General features: G+C 35.1%; 2 protein-coding genes across 13 annotated transcripts in view; one reads left to right on the top strand and one right to left on the bottom strand.

The window, feature by feature from the left end:
- The window catches only part of LOC127477273 (uncharacterized), a 702414-nt gene that overhangs the window by 459118 nt on the left and 218787 nt on the right, over nucleotides 1-24509 (bottom strand). The gene's annotated exons all lie outside the window — the stretch shown is intronic.
- The window catches only part of CNTLN (centlein), a 263978-nt gene that overhangs the window by 127872 nt on the left and 111597 nt on the right, over nucleotides 1-24509 (top strand). For all 10 annotated transcript variants that reach the window (XM_051801353.1, XM_051801346.1, XM_051801345.1 and 7 more), the window contains 2 exons: nucleotides 3787-3949; nucleotides 11789-11983. In XM_051801353.1, coding sequence (XP_051657313.1) covers nucleotides 3787-3949; nucleotides 11789-11983 — 358 coding nt within the window. The remainder of the gene's footprint in view (nucleotides 1-3786; nucleotides 3950-11788; nucleotides 11984-24509) is intronic.

Here is a 24509-nt window from a genome sequence, read left to right as displayed (position 1 = left end):
GGACAAAATCACTTTATTATATTTAGCTGGAATTCCATCTGATTTTTGTTTGTGCTTATTGACTCTTTTCCTTTCACTGTGCATCACTTAGAAAAGTCTGTCTGCATCTTCTTTCTAGGCTCCTATCAGGTATTTATACATCTTGATAGTATACCTCTGAACTTTCCCTTCTCCAGGCTGAGCAGCCCCAGTTTTCCCAGCCCAGCAGATGCTCCAATACTTTCATTGTCTTTATGGTCCTCCATTGGGCTCAGTCCATCATTTCCATGTCTCTCCCTTCCTGGGGAGCCCAGAATCAGACAAGCATCAAGATGTGCCTTAAAACTTTTGAATAGAGGGGAAGGATCGCCTTCCTCCCCCTGCTGGCAGCGCAGCACTGTTCTCCGTGCAGCTCAGGATGTCACTGGCCTTTGGCACAAGACCACATCACTGGCTGATGGTCAATCAGGTGTCCACCAGAATCCCCAGGGCACTTTCTGACAAGTTGCTTTCCAGCTTGTCAGTCCCCAGACTGTGCTTTTAAATGGGGTTATTGCTTCCCAGGGCTGGTAATTTGTACTTGTCTGTACTGCCATTGAGAGAGTCCTTCACAGGCTGGACAAATGGCCTGAAGTTCAACAAAGACATCTGTTGAAACAATTAACACCCCCCATTTTTGTGTCATTAGCAAAGTTGCCACTGTGCACTCTGTCCCATTGTCCAGGTCATTAATGAAGATGCTAAAAAGTGGTGGCCCTAGTGTTAGCCCCTAGGATGCTCCACAGGTGCCTGGCCTTGAACTGGTCTTTGTGCCACTGATCATAACTCTTTAAACCTGGTAGTTCTGCAAGGTTCAAGGGAAACTTACTGTCCACTTACCTACGCTGTACCTCATCAGTCCATCTATTGGCATTTTATAGGAGACAATGTCAAAAACCTTACTGCAATCAAAACACACTGCACCCACTGCTCACCCCTTATCCACTGAGATAGTAATTTCATCAGAGAAGGCTGCCAGGCCAGTTAGGCGTTATTTCCTCTTTGTGAATTCCTTATGACCACTCCCAGTGATTATCTTGTCCTTTATGTGGTTCATCACCTTCCCAGGGACTAAGGTATGGTTGATTGCTGGTAGTTTCCCAGACCCTTCTTCTTGAACATAGTTCTTCCTGAAGAACCTCTATCCATGCATGTCCATGCTTCAGTCATGTGAGTTGTCCCAGCTTGTCTCTATGATCCCAATGAGCCCTGCAGATCTTTCATTCCTCCAGAGATTTTCCATGGGGGTGTGCTGTGTGCATTTGAACAGCAACTTCAGATGCGTACGCAGTTGTGTTTATTTCCCAGAAAGACCCTTAAGAGCTTCCCCCATACTATCAGCACTCCCTTATTTATGTGCATATGGTGGAGGTAGTCTTCCCGGAGTGTTCTGATGCTCATCACATGGTCTTTTCTGTCCATATTTACCTGTGTCCCTTGCTTGCCAGCCCAGGCCACAGCTTCCTCACTTGTTATTTCATCAACATCGCTGTCCCCTACCATTCCTAGTTTAAAGCTCCCATCATCAGATTGGCCTGTCTGTTGTCAAAGGTGCTTAATTCTGTGTATTTATTTGTATTGCACCATTGGTACTGAATAATTCCTGGTAGGATGAGCATAATTTCCTTTTTCTTGTGTAAAAATGAAATAAAAGAAGGATCCCCCATTGATTTGTAATGTAAAAATAGTACCTCATTCACTAAAGAGGAAAGTAAGTTAAAGTATGTATCTGAATAAATAAAGTTTGATTTTAAAAATGTGTTGTAAAGGTGGTGACAGTTTCCTTACATTTGGAAATCCTTGGATTTAACATGAGAAAATATGTTAATGTGTTCTGACTGTGCTGCAGTTCTTGTGTGACTGCAAGGTTTAGCTTTCCCCCCATCCTCTCCCCTTAAGGATTTGACTCAAACCCTGATAAAAGTCAACAAAAAAAGATTCCCATTGACCTTAATACACTTTGTGGACAGATCACTAGAGAACACATAATACTGAGCATTCTCGAGTGACAGACACAGATAACTGCATTGATGTTTGCATACAAATTAAAGAGCAGCAATATAGCAGACTGGTCTTGGCAGTAGTTACTGCCAACATTTCCAGCAGTATCTGAGGATTCAATGTTATCCCATGTTTTTCCCTTCCACAACAAAACGAAGATCTGACTGGAGAACCTGTGTAAAATTAATATAATCTGTGTTTTAACTGCAGTGAAAAGTTGTGTCATTTCTACTTGAACTACTTGTTTGGAGACCTGTTGTACAGCTGCCAGAAAGTGCAGATATATTACTGTGTTCTTATTTCTGCTGCTGTGTTTCTGAGCAGAATGAAATTAGTACATATGAAGTACATACTGCAGTTGTACTTTGGTTTTCTTAATGTCTTTAATGTACCTCTGCCCTTGTTAGCTTTGGGGAACCACTTTACATTTCATGAAGAATGGTAGGACTTACTGTTAAGTCCTAGTAAGCATAGTGAGCATGTTAAGTGTCATCCTGTGTTGGTCTGTCAACAGGCTTTTTTAAACAGTTATTTTTAACAAAATTAAGTTGTCTGACTGTCCTGTTGTGGTCCACGTAATTTAAATTCTTATGTAATTATTCAGATGTATCTTTATTGAATTATCATCCTATTAAACAGTGGCAAAGGTCTTCAGAAATGTTTTTTGGAAAGTTCCCTTAAAATATTTTCTTTGTCATTCTGCTTTTTCTCTGGAAAACACAATGAAGTTGGTATTTCTGCTTACCTTTTGTATGCTAATATTTGCCGGGACATCTCAACCGTATTATAAAATTGCAATGATAACTCCTGTTGTAAATAATTATTCCAGGTGCAAAGATGATGCTTATGTGTTGGAGGTTACAGACACAATTCTTTGACGAAGTAAGGAAGAAAATTAGTTGGAGTGCTAAGTGTATATTTCAGTATGTGTATGTCTGCGAGATATGCTTGTGAATTAAAAAGCAAACTAAGCATAAAATATGTAAATAGGGATTAATAGTTATCTGAACTTTTAATATATGTTACAGAAAATATTTTAAATTTTTAATCATCATTTATAATAAGTAAGAGTTACTGATCTTCATTCTTAGTTTAGAAAATCCATCAGCAGTACAGTTAAATTATCAAGCAGGCTGATTATAGTAGCTTTATCCTATGGTTACATTACAGTGTGATTCCTATTATTGTCTTCATAGAACTTTTTATTATTTTATGTAATACACACTGAAGTGTTTGCTTATTTTGCTTATGGTTGTTGCAGTATGCTGTACGTGTAGACAAAAAAAATTTATCAGCAAACATACTTCGTGTGTCTAGGGAGCAGATGCATTTCAGAAAAGAGACTTGCTTCAAACATACTCTGAAAGTTAAGAAAAACTTGTATCTCCTTCTGATAGTTCTAGTTTAAAAAAAAACCAACTTATTTTACAGTCAATGTGTTCTACATATTTTACATTTTGACACTGCTGAAGAGTTAACTGAATATTGATTAGAAAACAATGCAGTAGCGAAAATCCATTTATTTTAGAACAGTTAATGCATTAGAGGGAAATTGAAAGGCATTCCATTTTGAACCTAAACTGCTTTGTAGATATTTCTCAAAAGCGTGTGATATTTTATATGTAACTTCTAGTGTTTGCAAGGTAATTGGCAGAAAAAATAAATGAAAATAGAAAGCTCATTATCTACAGTAAAGTTATTTGAATGCAATTCTTTAATGGAGTTTGTTCTTTTTTTGAATTTCTTTTTATTGCTCTTTTTGCACAGGAAGGAGTTACAGGAGCTGCAGAATCTTTGTGGACAAAACACTGACTATACAGCACAGCAGGCTGAGCTGATAAAGCAGGTTCAGGCTCTCAATGCTAATACACAAAAAGTAATGAAAGACCAAGAAGATGCTCACACAGCTGAAATAACATTATATCAAAAAGTACGTTATTCTGCTTTAGGATCACAGGGTTCATTTTAATATCCATCTGTACAATATCAGTGGACAGAGTAACCAAAGCACTTTCTAGTGTTGTATCCTTTATATGTCTATATTTTTATTGTTGCAAAATATGGTTGAGTAGCAGAGTTTATTGGCTCAATTACATACCTGTGCATACATTGGATTGATGAGCCTCAAAAATTAAGATTTTGTTGCATCTCTAGAAAAATAGGAATGAGTTGCGAAGTATATAAATTTCTTTATGTAATTTTGTGTTATTTGTGTTTATTTCTTCCTCTGCTGGAGGACAGGAGCTTTTAGTTACTGAATTCTCCAAATTGCTTTTCTTAGTTTGGTGGAAGAAATTCCTTTTACTTGTAAACAATGTATGTGTGTGAATCGCAAATAATTTTAGTGATTTAAGATACAAAAACCTGCTCTATCAAAATTAACTGGAAAAATTGTTGCTATAGTATCTTTTTAAAATATTTACACTTGCAGACCAGTTTCATATTTTTGGTGACTGTCAAGGAAAATGTTGAGCTGGCACACGTGTACTACTCAGAACTTCTTTTAGGTTACCAAGTTATATGGATTTGTTTTTCAGTTTATAAGAAATATGGAAGATACGTTTGCTTCCTTTTTAGAAACACTGAGAAGGAAGAAGACAAGTAATAAGTTGTATATATAATTTTTACACACCTTTTACCATCTTGGAACTACTTTCACAAATTGTGTACTGCCAGTGCTTTTTCCCAAAAAGGTGTCTCCCTCTGTCATCTTACTTAGAGTGTGCAGTTTGTAATAAAAGTGTGAAACTAGGCCTCAGTCAAGCCAGAATCAGTACTGGGTTTCTAAAGATGTTTTTGATTACCATTTTATAGCTCATAGTGCCCAGCACATTTTTATGTACTTAATGCTGTACTGTGTGCTGCAGTTTGCATTATAAATTTTGTGGAATTATAATTTTTTGTGGAATACCAGCATAAAGAACTCCTGTATAGAAAAAGGAAGAAAAAGTCCCCCCCCCTACAAAGCTCTACAGTTTACTATTGACTGCAGTGATGACAGACATTAAGTCTCTCATACATTACAATAGTAACCGAGTCAAGCAACAGGTTGTTCAGAACATTTATGAGGCAACAGGAGTTTACCTATTTGGGGCAGACAAAGTAAATTATAGAATGAAAAAAAGAGAGAATGTAGGTAATATGTAAATATGTTAAAAAAAAAAAAAGGAAGTAAAAGAAAAAGAAGTAAAAAAAGGAGAAGTGAAGTTCCCAAAGTCAGAGTGGAATAGAATTTATAATGTTTGTGGCAGATTGAGTTGAGAGCTTTGGAAGGGAAAACAGACAATCTTGTTCTGTATTTCTGTTCTGTATCATGACAATCCTGTTCTGTATTTTTGATTAGAACTGTATAAAACACCCAACTGTAATTGCTTCAAAGTAATGTGTGTTTTTCAAATCACAAGATACACAGTTCTACTGAAGTCACACAGTTTGGAAAACTCAGTATCTATAGAAGTAATACAAATGTCTATTTTCTCCTTTGAATGAGAAAGGCAAACTATTGCAGACAAATGTTTTTTCTGTTTGTCTTCCCTGTATTAATAATATGCAGGCTGCAACACCTAGATAAGGATGTGTCAGCTACTCCATAAACACAGTCACAAAGGAATATTTTCCTACTGCTTCAAATGGCATTGAGCCTATCAGCATGTACATCCTGTGATATATTGTCCCTTACTGCAAGATCAGTGACCTCTCTGGTCAGATAGGCAGTATATGCTATAGCTTAGGCAGTGTGGTTGACTCACATATTGCAAGTTCATTTTAACAGTCTACCATTGAGAAGAACAGATCTTTGTGCTGATGTTAATGTGTAGTATGAAACAGTGGACTGAAAAAAGAAAAAACTTTTCTAATAAACCTGACAAAGGTCATAAACTTACACTGGATTATGTGTAAATCCAGTCAAGACCACAAATTCTCTTCCAAGTCTAACTGTAGTGAGCAGTGCGTAAAGATCTGCAATCTCTTTTATCTAATTGCGTTGACTTTACATACTGCTCTTTTTTTCTCTAAGTGCAGATTTTAAGGATACTGTGTTCTACGTAACTCCTTTACATTAGAGCTTTTATGGAAACAAATTGGTATCTATTTCATATTGCAGCTGTAGTTCACATTCTCAAGGATAGAGAATATTTTTCTAAAATGTATAGCATCTGTTTTAGTGGTCCCAGATGCTCTGGGGAGTTCATTCCTGTGCTGGATTTAATGAGACTCCAAAGATTTGTCCTCACCAACAATTTCAAGGTGGAGAGATTTCAATCAATACTAGAGATAATAAGACAAGAAGAGATTCTGAAGTCCTTAGCCAGCTTATCACAGTTTTCTGAAATTTACAATTTAAGGCCCTTGTTTTTATAATGCAGTACTTTCACTTATCTGATGTGACCTTTAGGACCTATGTTAATCACACTGATTAAGTCTTTCAATGGAAGGCCCTTTTAGTGGAGCAGAAATATTCCAGTAATTTGTCATTCAATGAGAAATGATAATTCATGTCCTGGAACTCGGCTCTCAAATAGAGAATACTGTGGATAATGGTATAGTGGAAGTCTGTAATGAAGAAAACATTGTTCAATAGTTAGATTTTTGGTGTAATTAGAAAACACAGTAAGAGTTTTCAATTATGGAAGTATGCATCAAGTGCACCAGCAAGTGGATGAAAAATATGAAAGTGATAGATATACTTTCAGATGTTAGTTTTGTACCTTTAGTTGCCTTTGCTAGTGTGTCAGTGGGTAGAGATAGTTTACTTTCCTTCAAGCCTGAAAAATTGTAATCAGGACATCAAGTTACTGTGTTTACCATATTAAGGTTAAATTTTACCATGTCCAGTATGTTTTGTAACTGCAACAACCTTTAAGCATAGTTAAAAATACATAAATGTGTTAATTTTTATGTAAGCAGCATCAAATTCACAAAATAAAAACTAAACCCATACAAATCTGTAAATGGCAGTAAAAATGCAGGTTCTTACGCATATTGGAATGAAAAGTGTAAGTTCTTTCACACATGATAAGAGAAAAACTATCTGTCTGGTCAAATATGGTGACACCCACATCAGTAATAAGTAAACCATCATTTTCCTAGTCCACTTTGTATATTCAAGTTGTGAGGAACTCAGATCTTCAAGAGATTCACATACTTTAGTTCAAGCTCAGATACTGTTTTCTATTGTTGGGAAGTGTGTTAATTAGCTTAGTCTTTTTTCTTGTATAGCAAACATCAGTACAGTTGGTCACATGCTAGCAAGTAAATTTTGGCATCAGATGTGCCTGTAGGCTAAAGGCGAATAAATCCTGGGTAAACTCTGTTTCTTTTAGGGTGATGTTAAATTGTGGACTCAGAGGCGTTGATTTTCATGCTTGAAAAGCCCTGTACTGATACTCTTAGTGTGCAGTAGTTCCTGTGCGTAGCGGTGTAGATTGGTATCTGCAGAATATTCAAGTATCTGGGAAAAAAAATTAATAATCTATAAATAAAATAAAACTAAACATCATGAAAGGGCTATGTACCGTTTGTCTGGAGTGTCTCTTCAGCTACACTCTAGAGCTTTACCAGCAGATTTCTGTCCTTGTTCTTTTCAAGTTCTCATAAACAGCATGGCTTGTAAATGGCTTTCTGCAATGGTGCTATAATAATTTCCATTATAGTTTTAGTATGTCTCAATTTAGACTGACTTTTTTTTTATTTATGTGATTAGTATTACTGTAGGTTAGGGTTCCTAAATGACTGGACATGGCACTGAGTGCTAGGGTTTAGTTGGCATGATGAGTTTTGGTCAAAGGTTGAACTTGACGATCTTGAAGATTTATTCCAACCTTAGTGATTCTATGATTTTATTTACTCAGGTCTCTGTAATACACTTTTTTAGGGTGTGAGCATTTAGATAAAACATGTAATGTTGGAGAATATTTGTTCTATACCCAATGCTTATATATGGCTACTGTTATGTTTCATTAGATGGATCTACCTTAGTTCCTCACTGGCGATTTTGAAGGAAGTCTCCTAAATGGCCCCGCTCCCTGTACTTTATTTGATACCACAGAAAAATTCATGAGAGTATTAACTAAATGCCTTTTGGAGTATGGAACTGGAAATTATTTTGGAACTGAAAAGTATGCCCCAGCTGTTAGCTGGCATGTAGTGCAAGGAGCCATCTAAACCTAGTTTAAAATAAATCCTGCACACTTCTATACTGTTAGTGTTGGTCATTTGTTTCAACTGTTTCACTCTGCAGGTTTTTTTCAGGCTGCACTATGATTCTGGCTAGCATACCATACCACACCACACAATAAATAGCATGGGTTAATTATTTAATTTTGCTAGGGTTTGTTGGAATTTCTCAGCTTTCTTTGCTCTGATCTAAGATAATTTTGCCATAACATGTATTTAATGTATATCGGTAGTACTTCCTCATCCCACATTATCAGGCTGTTAAATGTTTTCTATTGCATATGAGCAGGCATTAGAGTTCCATTTTTTGGTTCTGGAATTCCTGGGTTTAGTTTGATATTTTTAGGTTACTTGATGGCATTACATTTTCTGTTTTAAGTAACTCTTCAAAGGTGTACCAAAAAGTGTTTTCTGGTGAAATCAGGTAAATCAATATAGAAAATTGTTAGGATAGCTAAGAAATACGGAATACTTTATTTTTTTGCAATTCAGCTAAGTTACCCTTTCTGACTGATGAATAATGCTCTTGTGTCATACAAACTAAATTTATTACAGGGTACTGATTTCAGATACTTCTAATCTTTTCTCCTTTGTTTTTAAGTACCTTCACCTGCAATAATCTGTACTGCCTGTCAGAGAAAGGGCAGCTGTAACGCCTTAGAAAGAGGTTCTGAAAGTATAGTCAGTGCAACAGTTTTTGCAGAGCAGTCTTCTGTCACTTGCTAATGCTTTTTTTTAAAAAAATACCAAGTGTCATAAAATGTAACAAAGAATTATTTAAAATATTTTCCTTTTTATTTCTATCTTGTAAACATAAATATTTTTTCATAACTTTGTTGGGGGATTACCAAGCTCACTGGGTAAATCTCATGTCCTGTTGACATTCAGGTAAGGTATAACCATTCAGATAGGTACAGTCAAGATTCCACTCATTTCTTCTGTGAAGCTTGCTAGTTCTGAGGTAAATAATTTACAATATTTTTTCTTTCTCTGGCTGTTCTATGCAATGTTCCTTCTCTAATCATCTGATCTTCATTTTACAATGCTTCTCCACACCTGAATTTCTTTATTAATGATAGACCTATTTCATTGTGCTGTGCAAGTCTTTGTATTTTAGAATGTGCTCACTCTAATGTGATTAATTGTAGTGCCTCTTCTGAACAGGGTCAGAAATGAGCAGTAAACCCCAAAATAATCCAATATAAACATTAGGCACTCATTAATCCACAAAACAGTAAAAGAAAATATGGGGATCCAAATGGAAATTTAGAAGCTGTTCCAGTTGTCTGTGGACAGTAGATGAAACTATTTATTTTTGTACAGATAATTTTAATTTTGAAAATTCCTGATATTAAATTCCTTAAAAAAAGAATCTGTGTACTATTAAATAGTACATTGGTGGTGTTTAAAAAATATATAAACCTTAGTGTAAAGAGATGAACAGTATGAATGGTTTTTTGCACATAGGTTTTAGCTAGTTTTATGCTTGAAATATATGTGTTTTGTGTTTTAGTACTGTTTTCAAAGCAGGAAAGGTTGGAAAAGTTTGTCCAAGTCAAAAGATGTGCTATTTGTCTTGCCCTGACAAATGCTGACTACCAAATACCCATTAGCTGCATTAGGGGATGCAGCTGCCAACTAGGAAAAGACATCATATTTTTGATGTTCTCCATTCATCTTACTAGGATGCTACCTTTCAGATACTATAATTACAACCATTTAAGTACTTCTAGTCATAAAACCAGCAAATTGTCATACCAGGATGATCTAGCTAATGAGCTTATATAGTTATAGCTGGAAGTAACTGTGTCTTGATGTTCCATTCATTTGGAAGGATATTATCTAAAAATGCATGTTTTTGATAAATGAACTGTTTATTTTCCTGTGAGATACTTACTGATTTTTCATAAGAAATTGGCTAATCTTGAACTTGAATTTCTAGAGATGATGTAAGCATTCTTAAATAAAAAAGAAAGATTCAGTAGGCACAGAAATTTCAATGCAAATGTTTAATGACTTGGAGCCATTTGAAATATCAATCTGTCTGGACTTTGAATTAATTTTGCCTGAGAGACATGATCTCTGATCTGCCTTGGAAATAGGCAAGAAGTAATTTACTTTGTCCTAAGTGGATTTTGAGAGACCACGGGAGTAGAAAATGTTAGGAAGAAGGAAAGGGGAGATTATTATTTCCAAATTTCTCAGAAAATGTTAGGTAGACAGTTTACCACTTGAAAAGTTGTGACTGTTTTTCAAAGGCTTTAACTTCTAAGTGATGTAAACAGATGAAAGGGAGAAAGGATTGTAGAATTTAAATAAAACTGGCAACACAAGGGGTAAAATGAAGAGTAAAATAGTGTTTTTACAAGTAAAATATCTTGTGTCAATTTCTTGTGCTTACAAACATTATTGATATATTTGGAAAATCTGATTTTCATATTTAATTTTTTTTTTTAATTGAATGGCAGAGATGGATTTTCCAAAGAAAACTGTTCCCTACAGGTGTACATTCATACCTTCTGTAGATTATTTTATGGTAGAATAGTCAGAGGGTATATTGTTCATTTTGAGAAAAAAGGACAATCAAAGGAATGAAGGACTGAAATGAAGAGAGGAAGGAATGTATGGTTAGCTAGTGAAGGTGCAGTTGTGTATTTCCTTTAGAATCTGTACTGTTTATTCAACTACAGATTTATTTTCCAAACTGTTTTTTTCTCTTTTTTAATGATGAATCATTTTAAATAATGTTTAGATACTTAAATGGAAAAAGATGGGTAACAATGGAGGTATGGGGTGGTTATTAACTTATTTTGCAAGAATAAGAGAACTTATTTTTGTCAGATGGCATGTACTGCTAGTTTTTTAGAACTTGTTTTAGAAGTTCTTTGTGTGTGTGAAGTCTATTCTAAAGCAATTGCAAAATATATGTATAATATTCTAGTTTCAGAAAGAACAGTTGTACAACAGCCAGGGATAAGAACTTACAATATAATCTCTGGGGTTTATAGTTAATGTGAAAAAAATTCCCACAGAATAATTACACAGCCATTTTACACTTCGTACAAAATGCGATAGGCATTAGTGGATTCATTGTATTTCTATCCGAGCTATATTTAAAATGTTACTTTTAAAAGATGAAACTACTTTATAAAAGACAATAATGGTATTTGGTATTCTTACTCCTGAACAGATATTTTAACTTTTTTGCCTATTCTCAGGAAGGGATTTTCTTTTCCTTTTGTATTTTCTGTATTTTATATAAACCGTTCAAGAAGTAAAATCAATCCTGATTTTTAGATGGCCATTTCTATTTATAAATGCTATAGAGAAGCAACTGAAATTGATAATATTCTACCATGAGCTGTATTTTTCTGGAAAACTTATTTCAAACTTAAAGTTACAGTGATTGTTGCAATTTTGAAATGTATAGAACTGAACAGGGGGCAGGAGGACAAGTGTGAACAAATTGTTAAATGTAAAAAAGAGGGTGATCTTTGTGGATAAGTTACCTAAACCATACTTTCTGTATTAATGTGGTTATCTGCATTGGAGTTATTTTTAATCCTAGTATTTCTCTTCTCCCCTCTCATAGCTTTATAACGAGTTGAGTTTATGTTTTGAAACTGTTAAAACAAGTGAAATTCAACTGCAGCAGAGCTGTGCCTCTCTTCAGGATCACTTACTTGAAAAAGATAAAACAATTTGTCTGTTGCAAGTCCAACTTCAGGAAGCACATAATGCTTCTAATGCATTACATCAGAATTCTTCTCCAAAATATCAGGTGCAGGTGAGTCCTCTTCTAGAATAATAAAAGTTGTTTCTGCATTTAAATTAAGCTTCTGTATCAGACAGTTTTAAAGGAAATTGCAATTTGGTGTTTGTTTTTCTTTTTTTTAGAAACAAACATGCAACTATGCTGCTGCAGTACTATAACAATTTCTGCTGTTGCTAATCAAAGCTACTTCACAATTGAATCTGTCATGGGGAAAAAAAGAGTAATGGTGTCACTATTCAACAAGACTCTTATTTATATTCTCTAACAAAGATACCAAAAATAAAAATAAAACCATAGTGCTACTGTTACTGAAAACAAATTCACTGAAAAAATTGTGAAGTATCTGAATTTCTTCTGTCAAAATGAAATGTACTGTTTCTGATTTGTTACACTTTTCCTGACCATGCAAATAAATTTGAGATCATGAATCTAAAGAAAGTTTTATGGTGGAGAGAAGCATTTGTCTAAAAATTTCTAAGCTTTAGTGTGCCATTTGGAACTATTACCATAAATACATCCATCTAACAGGCCTCCAACTTTACAAGTGTACCAGGTCTTACATGTATACTCCTGACATTTTCTGAAGGCCAATTTATGACTTGAAGAGAGTTTGAAAGGCTTTGAAATTATCTACCCACATTGTTTTTGTAAACACCGTTGCTTAGTTTCTTCCATAGATATGTCAGTGAGGTGTACATGTGAGTTTCAGTTTTACTAACACTCTTTCCCTTGATTAAGTAGAGAAGTGAAAATAATTAAGGTAATAATGCTTGTTAAATATAAAACTTTGCTTAGCATGGTGAGATACAGTAGATCTGTAATCAAGGATTATATTAATAAGAAAGTTGAATATTAAGAAAACCCCATAGTGTTTAATTCCTCAAGATTTGTGTTAATAGTAACCTGTTGTAAAGCAAAAAACCTGGATTTGTTCTGATAGTCTTTCCAGAATAAATATTCTAACTTAATTTGTTGTAAGATTCTTATTCTGTACTGTCATAGTTTGAGATGGCCCCCCTGGGAGTCAGGGGCTCAGAGGTGATTGGGTGCCAGGGCAGTGTTCCCTGGAGAGCCAGTCACCACTCATCTTGTTCACTTCTGCTCAAAATCATATATCACAGCACTGGAAGCTGTTGGTATATTTTCTGTTGGTGTCTGCTGCGTGTAGGTGGAGAAGGCCAGGGGGTGGCTGGGCTCCTTCTTCCTCCCCTCTGCGGTGGGGAGGGGAGCCCTGCGGCCCCCCTAACTCTGCCTAGGCCAGAGTTAGAGACAGCATTGGAATGAGTGCATGTTTGTGAGGGACGTGACTCACAAAACAACTGGTAAGTGAGAAGAGAGAGGTAGGCCTTGTGGCCGGGCCCTCTTCTTCCCCCCCCTTTGCAGCCAGGCTGCAGAAAGGTGCTGTTTTTCCCTCTCACTGTTCAGTGGGAGTGGATTTTAAGGCTCAGCATTGGAGCAGAGCCAAAGTGGATGGGCTAAATACAGCTCAGTGCCAGGGGAAGAGAAACCCCCAGGCGAAATTAGAGATGGACCGGAGAGAGGCCCGGAGGATGTCCTTCACAGTGATTTAAACGCAGGACAGCCGAAAACCCGGAGGAGGAATGAAATTCCAGGATGTTGATAAACTGACTACACTACAGCAGTCTACGAAACGAGGTATGAGAGGACAGACTCAAAGCTTGTCTTTGTTGACTTCGAAGGAAAAACTGCAGCAAACAGCTGAAGGTTGGTAAGGGAGTGTTCAGGGGCCCCGAACACTCCCATGAGACAGACTGCATTACATCAGCCTTGGAAGGCTTTTCCTGGACTAAAGTTAAAGGGAGGGGCTTAAAGGACTGATAGAAGTGTAATAATATATATATATATAGTTGCCTTTAATTTGTATAGTATTTATTTGTGTAAAATAAATGTATATATTTCCCCTTCCCCCTATAGAAGCCTCTGGCCTGAAAGTTTTCTCTTCGGTGTTGGGATAAATTGTTGCAAGGGGTGGGGGAAGCCTGGAAATTGGATTTTGGATTTCTAATGTGGCTCAAACTGCCACATGTATTTATATGATTTTTAAAGTTCCACTTAATCTAATGATGCAACAATTTTGTTTCACAAATGACAGAATACATTCTTTTAAGTATTGTGAAGTGTTTACCTCTTGTTATATTCCAGACCTCTTCCTGAGTCTTGAAATTTAGGCATTTTTCTTTTAGAAGTGATTTTTTTTTAGTGATTTTTTTTAAACATTATAAACTTAGTCTCCATGCAGCTTTGGATTATAGTTTTTGAATTCTCAGGCTGTATTTCTCAATAAATCATTGAACTTTCATCATATTATATGGCTCTGAGGAGTTCTTTACAGTTTATTTTGTCATGTGATTTGATTTTTTTATCTTAAAAGCTTTCATTATGTCTCTGGATTATTTTTCCTGAAGTTAAGGAGGCCTTAGTTGTCTTTGTGAAGTGATCTCATAATGCTTTCCTCCATATACAACACCTGTATTGCCAAACCTGGATATTGTGTGACAGTTTAGTAGATTCTCCCCCTCTATCTACTCTGCTCTTGCGAGATCCCCATCTGGAGTGCTGTGTACAGTTCTCATGTCCCCAGCATAACATAGACAGGGAACTGTTGGAGCAAGAAGGAACATGACGTTGACAGGAGGATTGTAGCATCTCCCCTACAAGGACAGATTGAGAAAGTTGGGGCTGTTCAGCCTGGAGAAGAGAAAGTTGTGTGGAGACCTCACAGCAACTTTCCATTATCTAGAGGGAAGCCAGAGAGGGACTCTGTCAGGAACTGTAGTGACAGGACAGGGAGTAACGAGTACAAATTGAAAGAAGGGAAATTTAAGGTAGATATTATGATGAAATTCTTTACTTTGAGGGTGGAAACGCTGGAACAGGTTGCCCAGGGAGGTTGTGGATGCCCTAAACCTGACAGTGTTCAAAGCCAGGTTGGATAAGGCCTTGAGCAACCTGGTGTGGTGGGAAGTCTTCCTATGTTTCTTGAACATGTGAGACACTACAGGTGACTCTTTCCCACTGAGTAAACTAAGCGTTTATTGCTATTACTTATTTCTTATATTTAAAGCAATTCTGTAACTGTAAGATTTTTTTCTCCCTTGAAAATACAGCAGCTGGATTTCTTTAGTTGCTCCTGGTATAGAGCTTTCATGAAATACATTTCAAATCCAAGTAGAAAATTTGACTTGGATCAATTTTCTTTTCTTCTTTAAAGAACTTCAAGAAATTTCTGAGGTCAAAAGTAAGATTATTTTAAAAGTTAACGACAATCTACATTAGTGATTCAACTTTATACTTGATTTCCTTTGGATATTTTAAATTAATTGCATCCAGCATGGGTGAATTGTTACTGATTGTTGATTTATTCCCTGTCTTCTTCCAGTGGTGTCTGAACTTCAAGTGCTTTCACCAGTATACTCCATGTAAATTAGCATGTAAATGTGAAGCAGTCCTAAATTCAGTTATGGTTCACTTAGTAGTGAACATGGGTGCAAATAATTATTTTCCTATGACCTTCTGTTGGCTTCCTGCCATATTTCATAGAGAATTTCTTTTTTCGTTAGTGAATGTAAGTTCAGTTGGACATTTTGCAGAAATATATTAGTTGAACATTCATGTGACCTGTCATGAGCTCAGTCAGATTATTTACCAATCTTAATGTAGAAGATAAGGTAGGAAGCAGAAGTAGACAACTTGTGATAATGAATGTAATATAGTAAGCTAAATGTAGTGTATGAAGCTTCATTTTTCAGTCAATTAATCTTAAACCAGGCTGTGGTGGGACAAATGATTAGTGTTACTGAGCAGCCTCATAGGGAAGGAAACGTCTTTCATTAGGATACATAGCTACTAGGTTTGTTGAGAGATGTTGAAGCAGTATGTGCTTAACATGCTTAATGTTTTCTCTTGACTAACATTCTTGCATTCTGCTATAACAAGTATCCCAAATTTTATTGACATGCAGTCCTGCTCTGGTTGAAAGGCTACAGTATGCCTTTTCGGAATGTATCATAATGCTCATTGTTGGCTGCATTTTGATGACAGACAAATTTCCCATCACCAACTTCACTATCTTGTATAAATTTTAGAAAGGTAATGGTTATTGTGTGTTTCCACAGCTGAGGTTTCTACAGGGGAAGAAAGGTGATTACTATCACTCCTTCTCTGAACTGTTAGATAAGCATAATTCTGTTCATTTGTGAAATTCTGAAGTTAAACATGATTAAGAGGAGCCTCCTAACTTACTCTGCTATCTCTTGACTGCAACATTAGAAAACAATGGATTTGGAAGTGAGGCTTAGTTAACAGGACACCAAAACAATGTAGGCACCTACAAGTTTTCCTATTACCATTCCATGAAACAATCCTTCCTAAAAAAGTAAGTTGGTTTAAATGCAATTTTATTTCTGCTATAAAATACTGATTTCTTGAGCATGTTCAGATTCATGAGTTGCTGAAAGTTCATCCAGTGTGACATGCTAACAGTCTGTTGACAGCACTGATGTATCTTCTTCAGACATTCAATAGCTAGTATACATCAGTGCTGCATATATTAGCACTAACTTTTTAGTGGATTCGCTGTTGAGATTACATCATAGTCAGACAAAAATGAGTTTTATATTATTGGCTTTATTAGCAAGAATATCTCTTTTTCAATAAGGGTAAAATATGCCTTTTTAAAATGTTGTAATCTTAATCTAGTCAGCATGGCACTTCTGTTGGTGAGGGCAAACTTTTGCTTCATTTCATTTTGCCTGTTCTGCTAATGTGTGTCATAAAGAATTTGAGTCTGCTTTACAATAAATTTCTATTTACATATTAGAATGTATGCATTCAGCAGCTCTCAAATGCCTGATCTCTCCTCAGAGATTAGCCACCTTTGAATTTGGAAGTTATTTTAGTTGGATCTATGCTCAGGCTACACAGTAAAAAAAAAAAAATTAAATAATTTTCAAGACATAAGCTTGTGGGGCTTGATTAATTTCATCTCATGTAATTGTTTTGGTTCTTTTTCATTATTGGTGTTCATTTTTAGGTCTGAGATGTATACCATACCTTTAGTCATGTAATTAGTATACCATAACTATTACCAATGTGAATAGTAAGTATTTAAATATATTTTCTGAACTGAAGCTGTAATTTCTGCCTTAACTCTTAAGTTTTTACATGTGCAGACATCAAAGACAGTATTAAGAGGTGATACTTGATCAAAGAACAGTAATTAAAAGACATGTAATTTTTTTTTATTTGTAACTGTAACATCTGACAGGTATGGGCGTTCTACCTAATACAGTTACTTCCACTTATTTCTCATTATGAAGTTTTTACAAGTAGTTCGAATAGAAAACACCAGTAAAACAATGAAATAGAAACTACACGTAGATGTAATTGAAGATTAGAGGGAAAAAAAGCTGATTTGTAACTAAAATAAAAATTTATATTCATATGTGAACTATGTAAAGAAAATATGTCAAAAAAACCTGCATCCATTATTGCCACACAAAAATCTATCAAGTCTTGTTTTCAGAGTATAACTTACTTTTATCTCTTAAACATTAGTATGTCAGTGATTTCAGTTTATTAGGCTTCTATAGTAGCGAGTCTTTAAAATACTGATTTTGACTGAAATATAAATGGTAAAAAAACTTAGCTGGACAGGGTAATTATAGTTTGTTTTAGTAGTTCTAGATTTAGTCCAACATACTGTGAATATTTAAAGTCTATGTTTGAGGCTTAATTTTCTGTTTCTTGTTAATGATGCAGCATAAAAAGAGGAAGATATCCTGTTCAAAGTGTGGTGCTGTAAATTTCATTTTATAATTTTATGATAATTTCAGTTACTGAAACTAATTCCTAACAAAATGCTTTATATGTTAAAATTATTTTGGCTTTACTGTTAGAAAACTTATTTAATTTATTTTTAGTCAAAGTTTCTCAAGCTTGCACCTCTATGGATCAAAACTTGACAGAAATATCTTTCTGTTTTTAGAAATACTGAACTAATTAAAAAATAACTTAAAATCATCACAAAGATGTCAAAATGTAATTTTGTTTAAAGCAACTAACAAATACTGTAGTATAAAGTTATTTGTACAGGACAGGATGAAATGCGAGTGGTCATTAGAGCTGTGTAACTGCAGCACAGTGAGGAAAGCAAAAGATTTTATCACTGTTTGCTTGAAGGCTCAGGCTTTGAAGTAATAGAAAAAGAAATATGCAACTGAAATTGACCAATTTACGTGACAAAACTTTATATATGAGTATATAACTTTATATATAAGTAAATAATTAGTCTTTAATGATGGAAAATACCAATAACATTTTTCAAATGGTTGTATTCCCCTAATTGAAACTAACTGTTATTTGGTGATTATTACCTTTATAATAAGGAGAGGTATAGATTATAGTTTGTAAACTTGAGTTTGTTCCCTGTTTAAATATATAATAGTAAAGAACCAGTATTTTCTAGTATTTGAAATACATAGATAAGTATAATTTTAACTTTAGCTTTACAACATGTGTGATCTTCAATATTAATGATGTCATTTTAATTTTTGCTATTTTTATAGCAAATTATTTATGGTAGCTTCCAGCTAAGCACTTTAAAAAAAAAAACAAAAACAAAAAAACACTAGTGTAAGTATATGTCTGGTTGTTTCTTAGTCAAAGCAGCAATAATAATTTCTTACTTTCCAAATGTTTTTTCTTATACTAGCATGTCATGAGACTACATTTAACAATGTCCTGTATACATGTCTTTTAAACAAAATGGAAAGGAGAAAATACAATATTGTTATTTTTCTATAGTCTTTTATTTGAGCTGCACAGTTGTGGGATAATATAGACACATACAAAGGACTGGGTACTCAGTGGCACTTGTCCTCAGAAAAGCTGTGTAGAGTTATAGCTTGTCTAACAGTCTGTGGAGTCATTGTTGCTGGTAGGATCACAGTATAGTAGCACTTGATCACCATAAAATGCAATTTTGGTTACACCTGGGTGTGTTTAACTATGACAATTTGGGACTCCACCTGCAATGTTGTAGGTGTGCCAGGATGCAGGCATGTGTTGTCTATAAAATAAGGAATAGTGGTTTGTGCAGCTTTTGAAATTACTTTAAAAAAGGAAAGAAATGCAGTGTACTTTAAGAAGATACTATAAGTTTTGAAAACTAATCTACATCCTGTTCTAGAGTGTTAAAAAGACAGAAACAAACAAAAAAAAAAGAGCTGTTTTGAAGAATAGATTAATTTTCATTTAGTTTAGTTTAACATTCCATATATCTATTTTCAATGTAGAATAATCAAAAAGGACCACCATACTGATAATGTGGGTTTATAATGCAAAGAGCAACTCAACTTTAACTACTCTATTGTGGCACTATTCATGCTGCTGTAATAAAACTTAAGAACGTTTAGTGATTTTTTTTTTCCCTACAGTTATTCAAAATTACATTACCCTTACTGAAAACTGAATGGCTTTTAGTGGATTAATTAAACTATAGCTGGTTTGCCATCTGGGTGCTGCTTGTTTAGCTGCTTTCTCACAGAAAGATTTTTTACTGATTGAAGAATATTTTTTTGTTAGAAGACAGCTTCCAGACAATAATTTCTAAAATAGAAATGACATATGGACTATTAATTGTTATGAGGTTAAATTTTGGGTTATGAAGAGGAAACTACTTGGACATTTCTTTCCAATATTCAGTTTATTTTCATTCATCCACACACACACCCTCAATCCCCTCATTCTGTTGCAAAATGCTCAGGCTCTTAAAAAATAAAATCTGTTTATAAATGTACAAGGAAATAATTATATTTTACAGCAAGATCACCCATGACATTATGTTGGAGTCCAGGGTATAGGCTAAATGCAGAAAAGAAAAAAAAAGAGAAAGGGGGAATTAACTAAATCTGATTTTTATAGCTCAAGTGGTTTCATTAAATTAGAGTGCTGTGTGCTACTGTTCATTAATGAACTTGTGCCATATGCTTTAACTGTTCTGGTCAATAGCTGATAAAGAAAGGCTTGTGTTTAAAAAAAAATGGATAAAAATATCTTTGTGATGGGCTTTTATCAAAGGACTTGCTTTGAATTCAGTAACTACTACTGAGGCAATATGGCTCGCAATTTGCGACCCAAAGGTAGTCATACATTATTGGAATACAGCCTACTGCGCTTCACATTACACAGATGTGAAGGCCTGATTATAGCTGCTTCATAATTAACAGTGATCCGATTTGTTTTGTGGCATAAATGGTGCATGTGTAGAACATTAGCCATGGCACTCTCATTCAAATTCAACTCAAGGGCTCAGCGGCAGGCGGGTCACGAGCTTCAGGGAGTAGAAGCACAAGCTCCTCCATATGTTCTTGCTGCATCTTACTATGGCTATGAGTGCAAGATAAGTTCCCTAAAGAACCTAATCGTGTTCTGTAATTACAGCGCGGCTTTCTGCTGGCTAGAAATGAGGGAGAAGCTAAAACACTCCCTCATCAGATAATTTGTAAATTACTTTACATGGCGGATGCCTAACTCAGTTGGTTTTCAACTGCTGAAATTATAAATAATTGTAACAGATGTGGCAATATGGCTGGCCTCCAATAAATGAGGCCCTTGATAATTTGGCCGACCCTTTGACAGGCCAATTTAATAAAATGTGAACAAAATCTTCTTGCTAATAATTTATCATCCCTTTTCCCAATAGAATAAATTTAATTACCCTAGCAGTTAACAAGGTCACACCCAGATGCCAAACTCGGCTACAGTTTTGATAATGCAATCAGGAATTGAGAGGTGATGACAGCGTTGTTGTTTTTTTCATTACCTGGCTTCACATAAACACAGGTGGCGTAGCTTTCTTGTCAGTTTTTAATAATTACAGGCTATTATGGAATGCATAGTTAGCAGATTGAAAACCACACTTTAGTGAATTTGTTTGAGTATGATTGAGGTTCTAATGTACGGAGATGATAATGCATAACAAGCCCATTCCCTAGTTTACACAATTAGTGCACAGGTTTGATTTTTACTTGTGATAATAGTGTAATAGTTCAACAGATAACAAAGCTGCATTTTTTGGAGCAGCCTCACCAACAGCTGAAGGTTTACATTTTTTGCTTTCTAGTACTGAGTATGTAACTCAGAAAAATATGCTTTTTTTAAACTTACCTGGTAACTTACAGTGTGAATATGTGTGGATATATATATATACACACACACACATCTTAAGATATCTTGACTGTCTGCATTTTGGTGTACTTGGTCAAGTAGAATCAAGTAGAATCTTGTGGTAACTAATTAATAAGCTCTTTAAACACGAAAATGCTAGAGAAGATGCTGTAAGAGTTCATAAGAAAAAAAAAAGAGAAGAAAAAGAAACTTAATATAAACTTAATAGAAACATATAAAACTTAATAGAAACTTCTAAGAGCCATAGTTGTAAAGCATTGCTTCCAAGTGTATAAAGATATTTTAACCAATCTTTAGTTGGGCTTCTGTAGTGTTATGTTCTGTTTATAATGTCTATTAATTGTAATGTATTAGAGCAAATAGTACTGATGTTCATCAATACTTGTTGAATTTTTGCATGCTGTTCTCTGATCAGTTTAATGGGAAAAATGCCCAGTTTTATTGTGTACTTGCTGCTAAAAAGTTGCCAGTCCAACAAATACGTAAGGAAATGAGTGGCTGATTTAACAAAAAGGCTTAATGGAATCCAGCTTTGTCTTGTTACTTCCTTCCAGTGATGATTCTTCTGAATGTTTTTGCAGACAAAAAAAGTTTTTCTTATCTTATAATTGCATATTTTTCCCAATAATTTGGAGCACTAATTTCATACTATGAGGTCTGATTTCCCTAATGAGAATGGGAAATCTTTCTGATGGTCTTCAGAAAGAATTGCATCCTCTTTTCACCTCCCTATTCTTCTCTAGAAGATGATCAGTGTGTTCTTTTTCATATGAATTTCATATTAATTGTCATGTGAATTTTGGAGGATGCCAAATATAAATGTTATGAGGATGCATGGATGGTGTAAACCCTTTTCTGGCTTTTAGCATCTTTTGGCAGCTCATGGGGACACATGAGATCAAGGTCCAGGCTGGGTAAGTTGCTCTTCAAGAGTTTGCTAATGTCACCCATCCTAGATGTATGTGCAGTGAACAGAGATAAGGCTGTGACAATGGGATTTCTGTGCTGCAGAAAGGAGTTTGCAAATGATGCTGTGGTGACCATTGCCTCTGACTTAGCTGCCCAGCTGTGTAATTCAGTAACAGAATAAGAAGAAACCTTGTTTCTCATATATTCTTCTTATATCTAAACTGTCTCTGAACACTTTGTGCATCATGGCTTTGCAAGGCATATGGCACCGGATTCTTGGAGTTTTGACTGGAAGAAAACTTGGGGGTATGGGTCATGGTCTGGTTGGGTGCCATAAGTCAAAAATACTGTACGTTCTGATTGTTCATGTGTCCTCTAGTCTGAGCTGTAAGTACACATGAGGCTGTGTTGTTAGTTCTGAAGCTCTTAGATATCTGGTCTTTTGGTACCTGCTCTTTTGCTTGTTCAGGAAAGTCATGCAGAATAGAAGTGTGATGGAGCACAGCTGTATTTTCTCCACATTGAATGTACTCTTCGTGATAGCTGACAGCAGTGGTATTTGATTGTTTTCCCTAAGTGCAGTGGATGGTTCCCCATGTGGTACAGCTTTGTGACAAAGATGGTGCTTATGCTTCATCTTGATTAATGCATCCAGTCTCATTGTGTAAGTGTAAGAATAGTGAGAGATCTGCTTGGTAGAAATAAGTACTTTCTTGATTGTATTTTTTTGTTTAAAACATAAATAAGCCTCTGACATTTGTTTGGACTATGTGTTTTGCATGTAAGTTAAGTTTCAATATCATAACAGACACATGATCTTTCATAAAATGGCATATGTTATAAACTGATTTTGCTCTTTGAAAGAAGAAACCATTACTCTGTTAGGCTAGACCTTGTAATATAGGTAGAGTCTAATCCAAGATCCATAGACTTGAAAGAAAACTACATTTGGCATGTAGATGGATAGACTGTGAAGAGGGTCAACATTATGTTTACACTGAAATTACAGTTCAGATGTAAAGCTAGAAAATGAAAAGCCAAGAAAAGGCCATGTCTCCTGGGGATCTGATGAAATTGCACTTCATAGAATCATAGAATGACCTGCGTTGGAAGGATACTTTAAAATCATCTAGTTCCACCCCCCTGCCATGAGCAGGGACACCTTCCACTAGACCAGGTTGCTCAAAGCCCCATTCAGCCCGACCTTGAACACTTCAAAGGATGAGGCATCCACAGCTTCTCTGGGCAACCTGTTCCAGTGCCTCACCACCCTCATAGTGAAGAATTTCATCAAAATACATAATCTAAATCTACCTTATTTCAGTTTGAAGCCATTTCCCCTCGTCCTGTCACTACATACTCTTGTAAAAATGCCCTTCTTTCTTCATGCATAAATCTTGGGAACTCTGGTTCTTTCATAGAGTTGTATTTTATACAGCAGGAATTAAGGTTCTCTTGATAGCCAAATCTTTTCACTAAATAATTAGGGTTCAGTAATTTTTTTTCCCTCCTAAACAAAGACACCTGTGACAAAAATGCTAGTAGTATAAAGTTAAATATACATGAATCTGAAACAAAAGACCAGAGAGAGAAATTTCATCCAACTCTGTGAAAGACTTCTTTTCATGTCTTAAAAATTAATGTTTAAAATTTTCTTGATAGTTGAGTAAAAAAGTCTTCTAGGCTAGGAAATGTAGAAGAATATTTTTCAAGTATTAAAGGATATGTTAAATTTAACAGAAAATTATACCCGCCTCTTCTTTAACTGGAGTTCATTGATAAGCAAAATGTCAGTTTTTAAATGGATCTCTTCGGGTTACATCTGGGTTCTTAGAATTCCTGAAACTGAAGAAACTTCATAGGTACACTTAAAAAACTGAGCAGGTGTTGAGGATATTTTAGACCCCAATAATATAGCAAGATATGTTTAGGTAACAATGATACACTGAATATTTTGAGGGTAAAACCATAGGCATTTTTGAGGTGTAAGTTAAGATGTAAGACCCTGTTTACGTGGTTTAGTTTTCCAAGAAATATATTGTATAGGCATGTGCACAGAGACTGTTGTAAGGGGTTTACTAGAAATTGTGCCTTTATAGTATTTTATTTCAAATAAGTATCACAGTATGGCAATTTCTAGAGTTCTCTTTTGGAAGAAGAAAAGAGTGGAAAAATAACCTCAAAACAAATTGGTTTTATTAAGGTCAGTAGCAGAACTTACATGATATAGGGAGAAGGGTTTTGATGTATTTTATCACTTTTGAATGGAGTTATGTTTCAAAGTACTCTACATTTCATTTTTTAAAGAAGAAATTAAAAAGTGTGGTACAGTAAGAAATTAGTCATTAGTGTTATTCTTATGGCTTTAAAGTCATGAGGTTCATGGTTAAAAGGTTGGACTCAATGATCTTAAAGGTCG

Source organism: Manacus candei, unplaced genomic scaffold (assembly GCF_025592945.1).
Source record: "Manacus candei isolate 608988 ecotype Guabito, Panama unplaced genomic scaffold, ASM2559294v1 h1tg000051l, whole genome shotgun sequence".
Lineage (NCBI taxonomy): Eukaryota > Metazoa > Chordata > Aves > Passeriformes > Pipridae > Manacus > Manacus candei.
The sequence above is the reverse complement of the archived record's forward strand: the minus strand, read 5'-3'. Positions and strand labels throughout refer to the sequence as shown.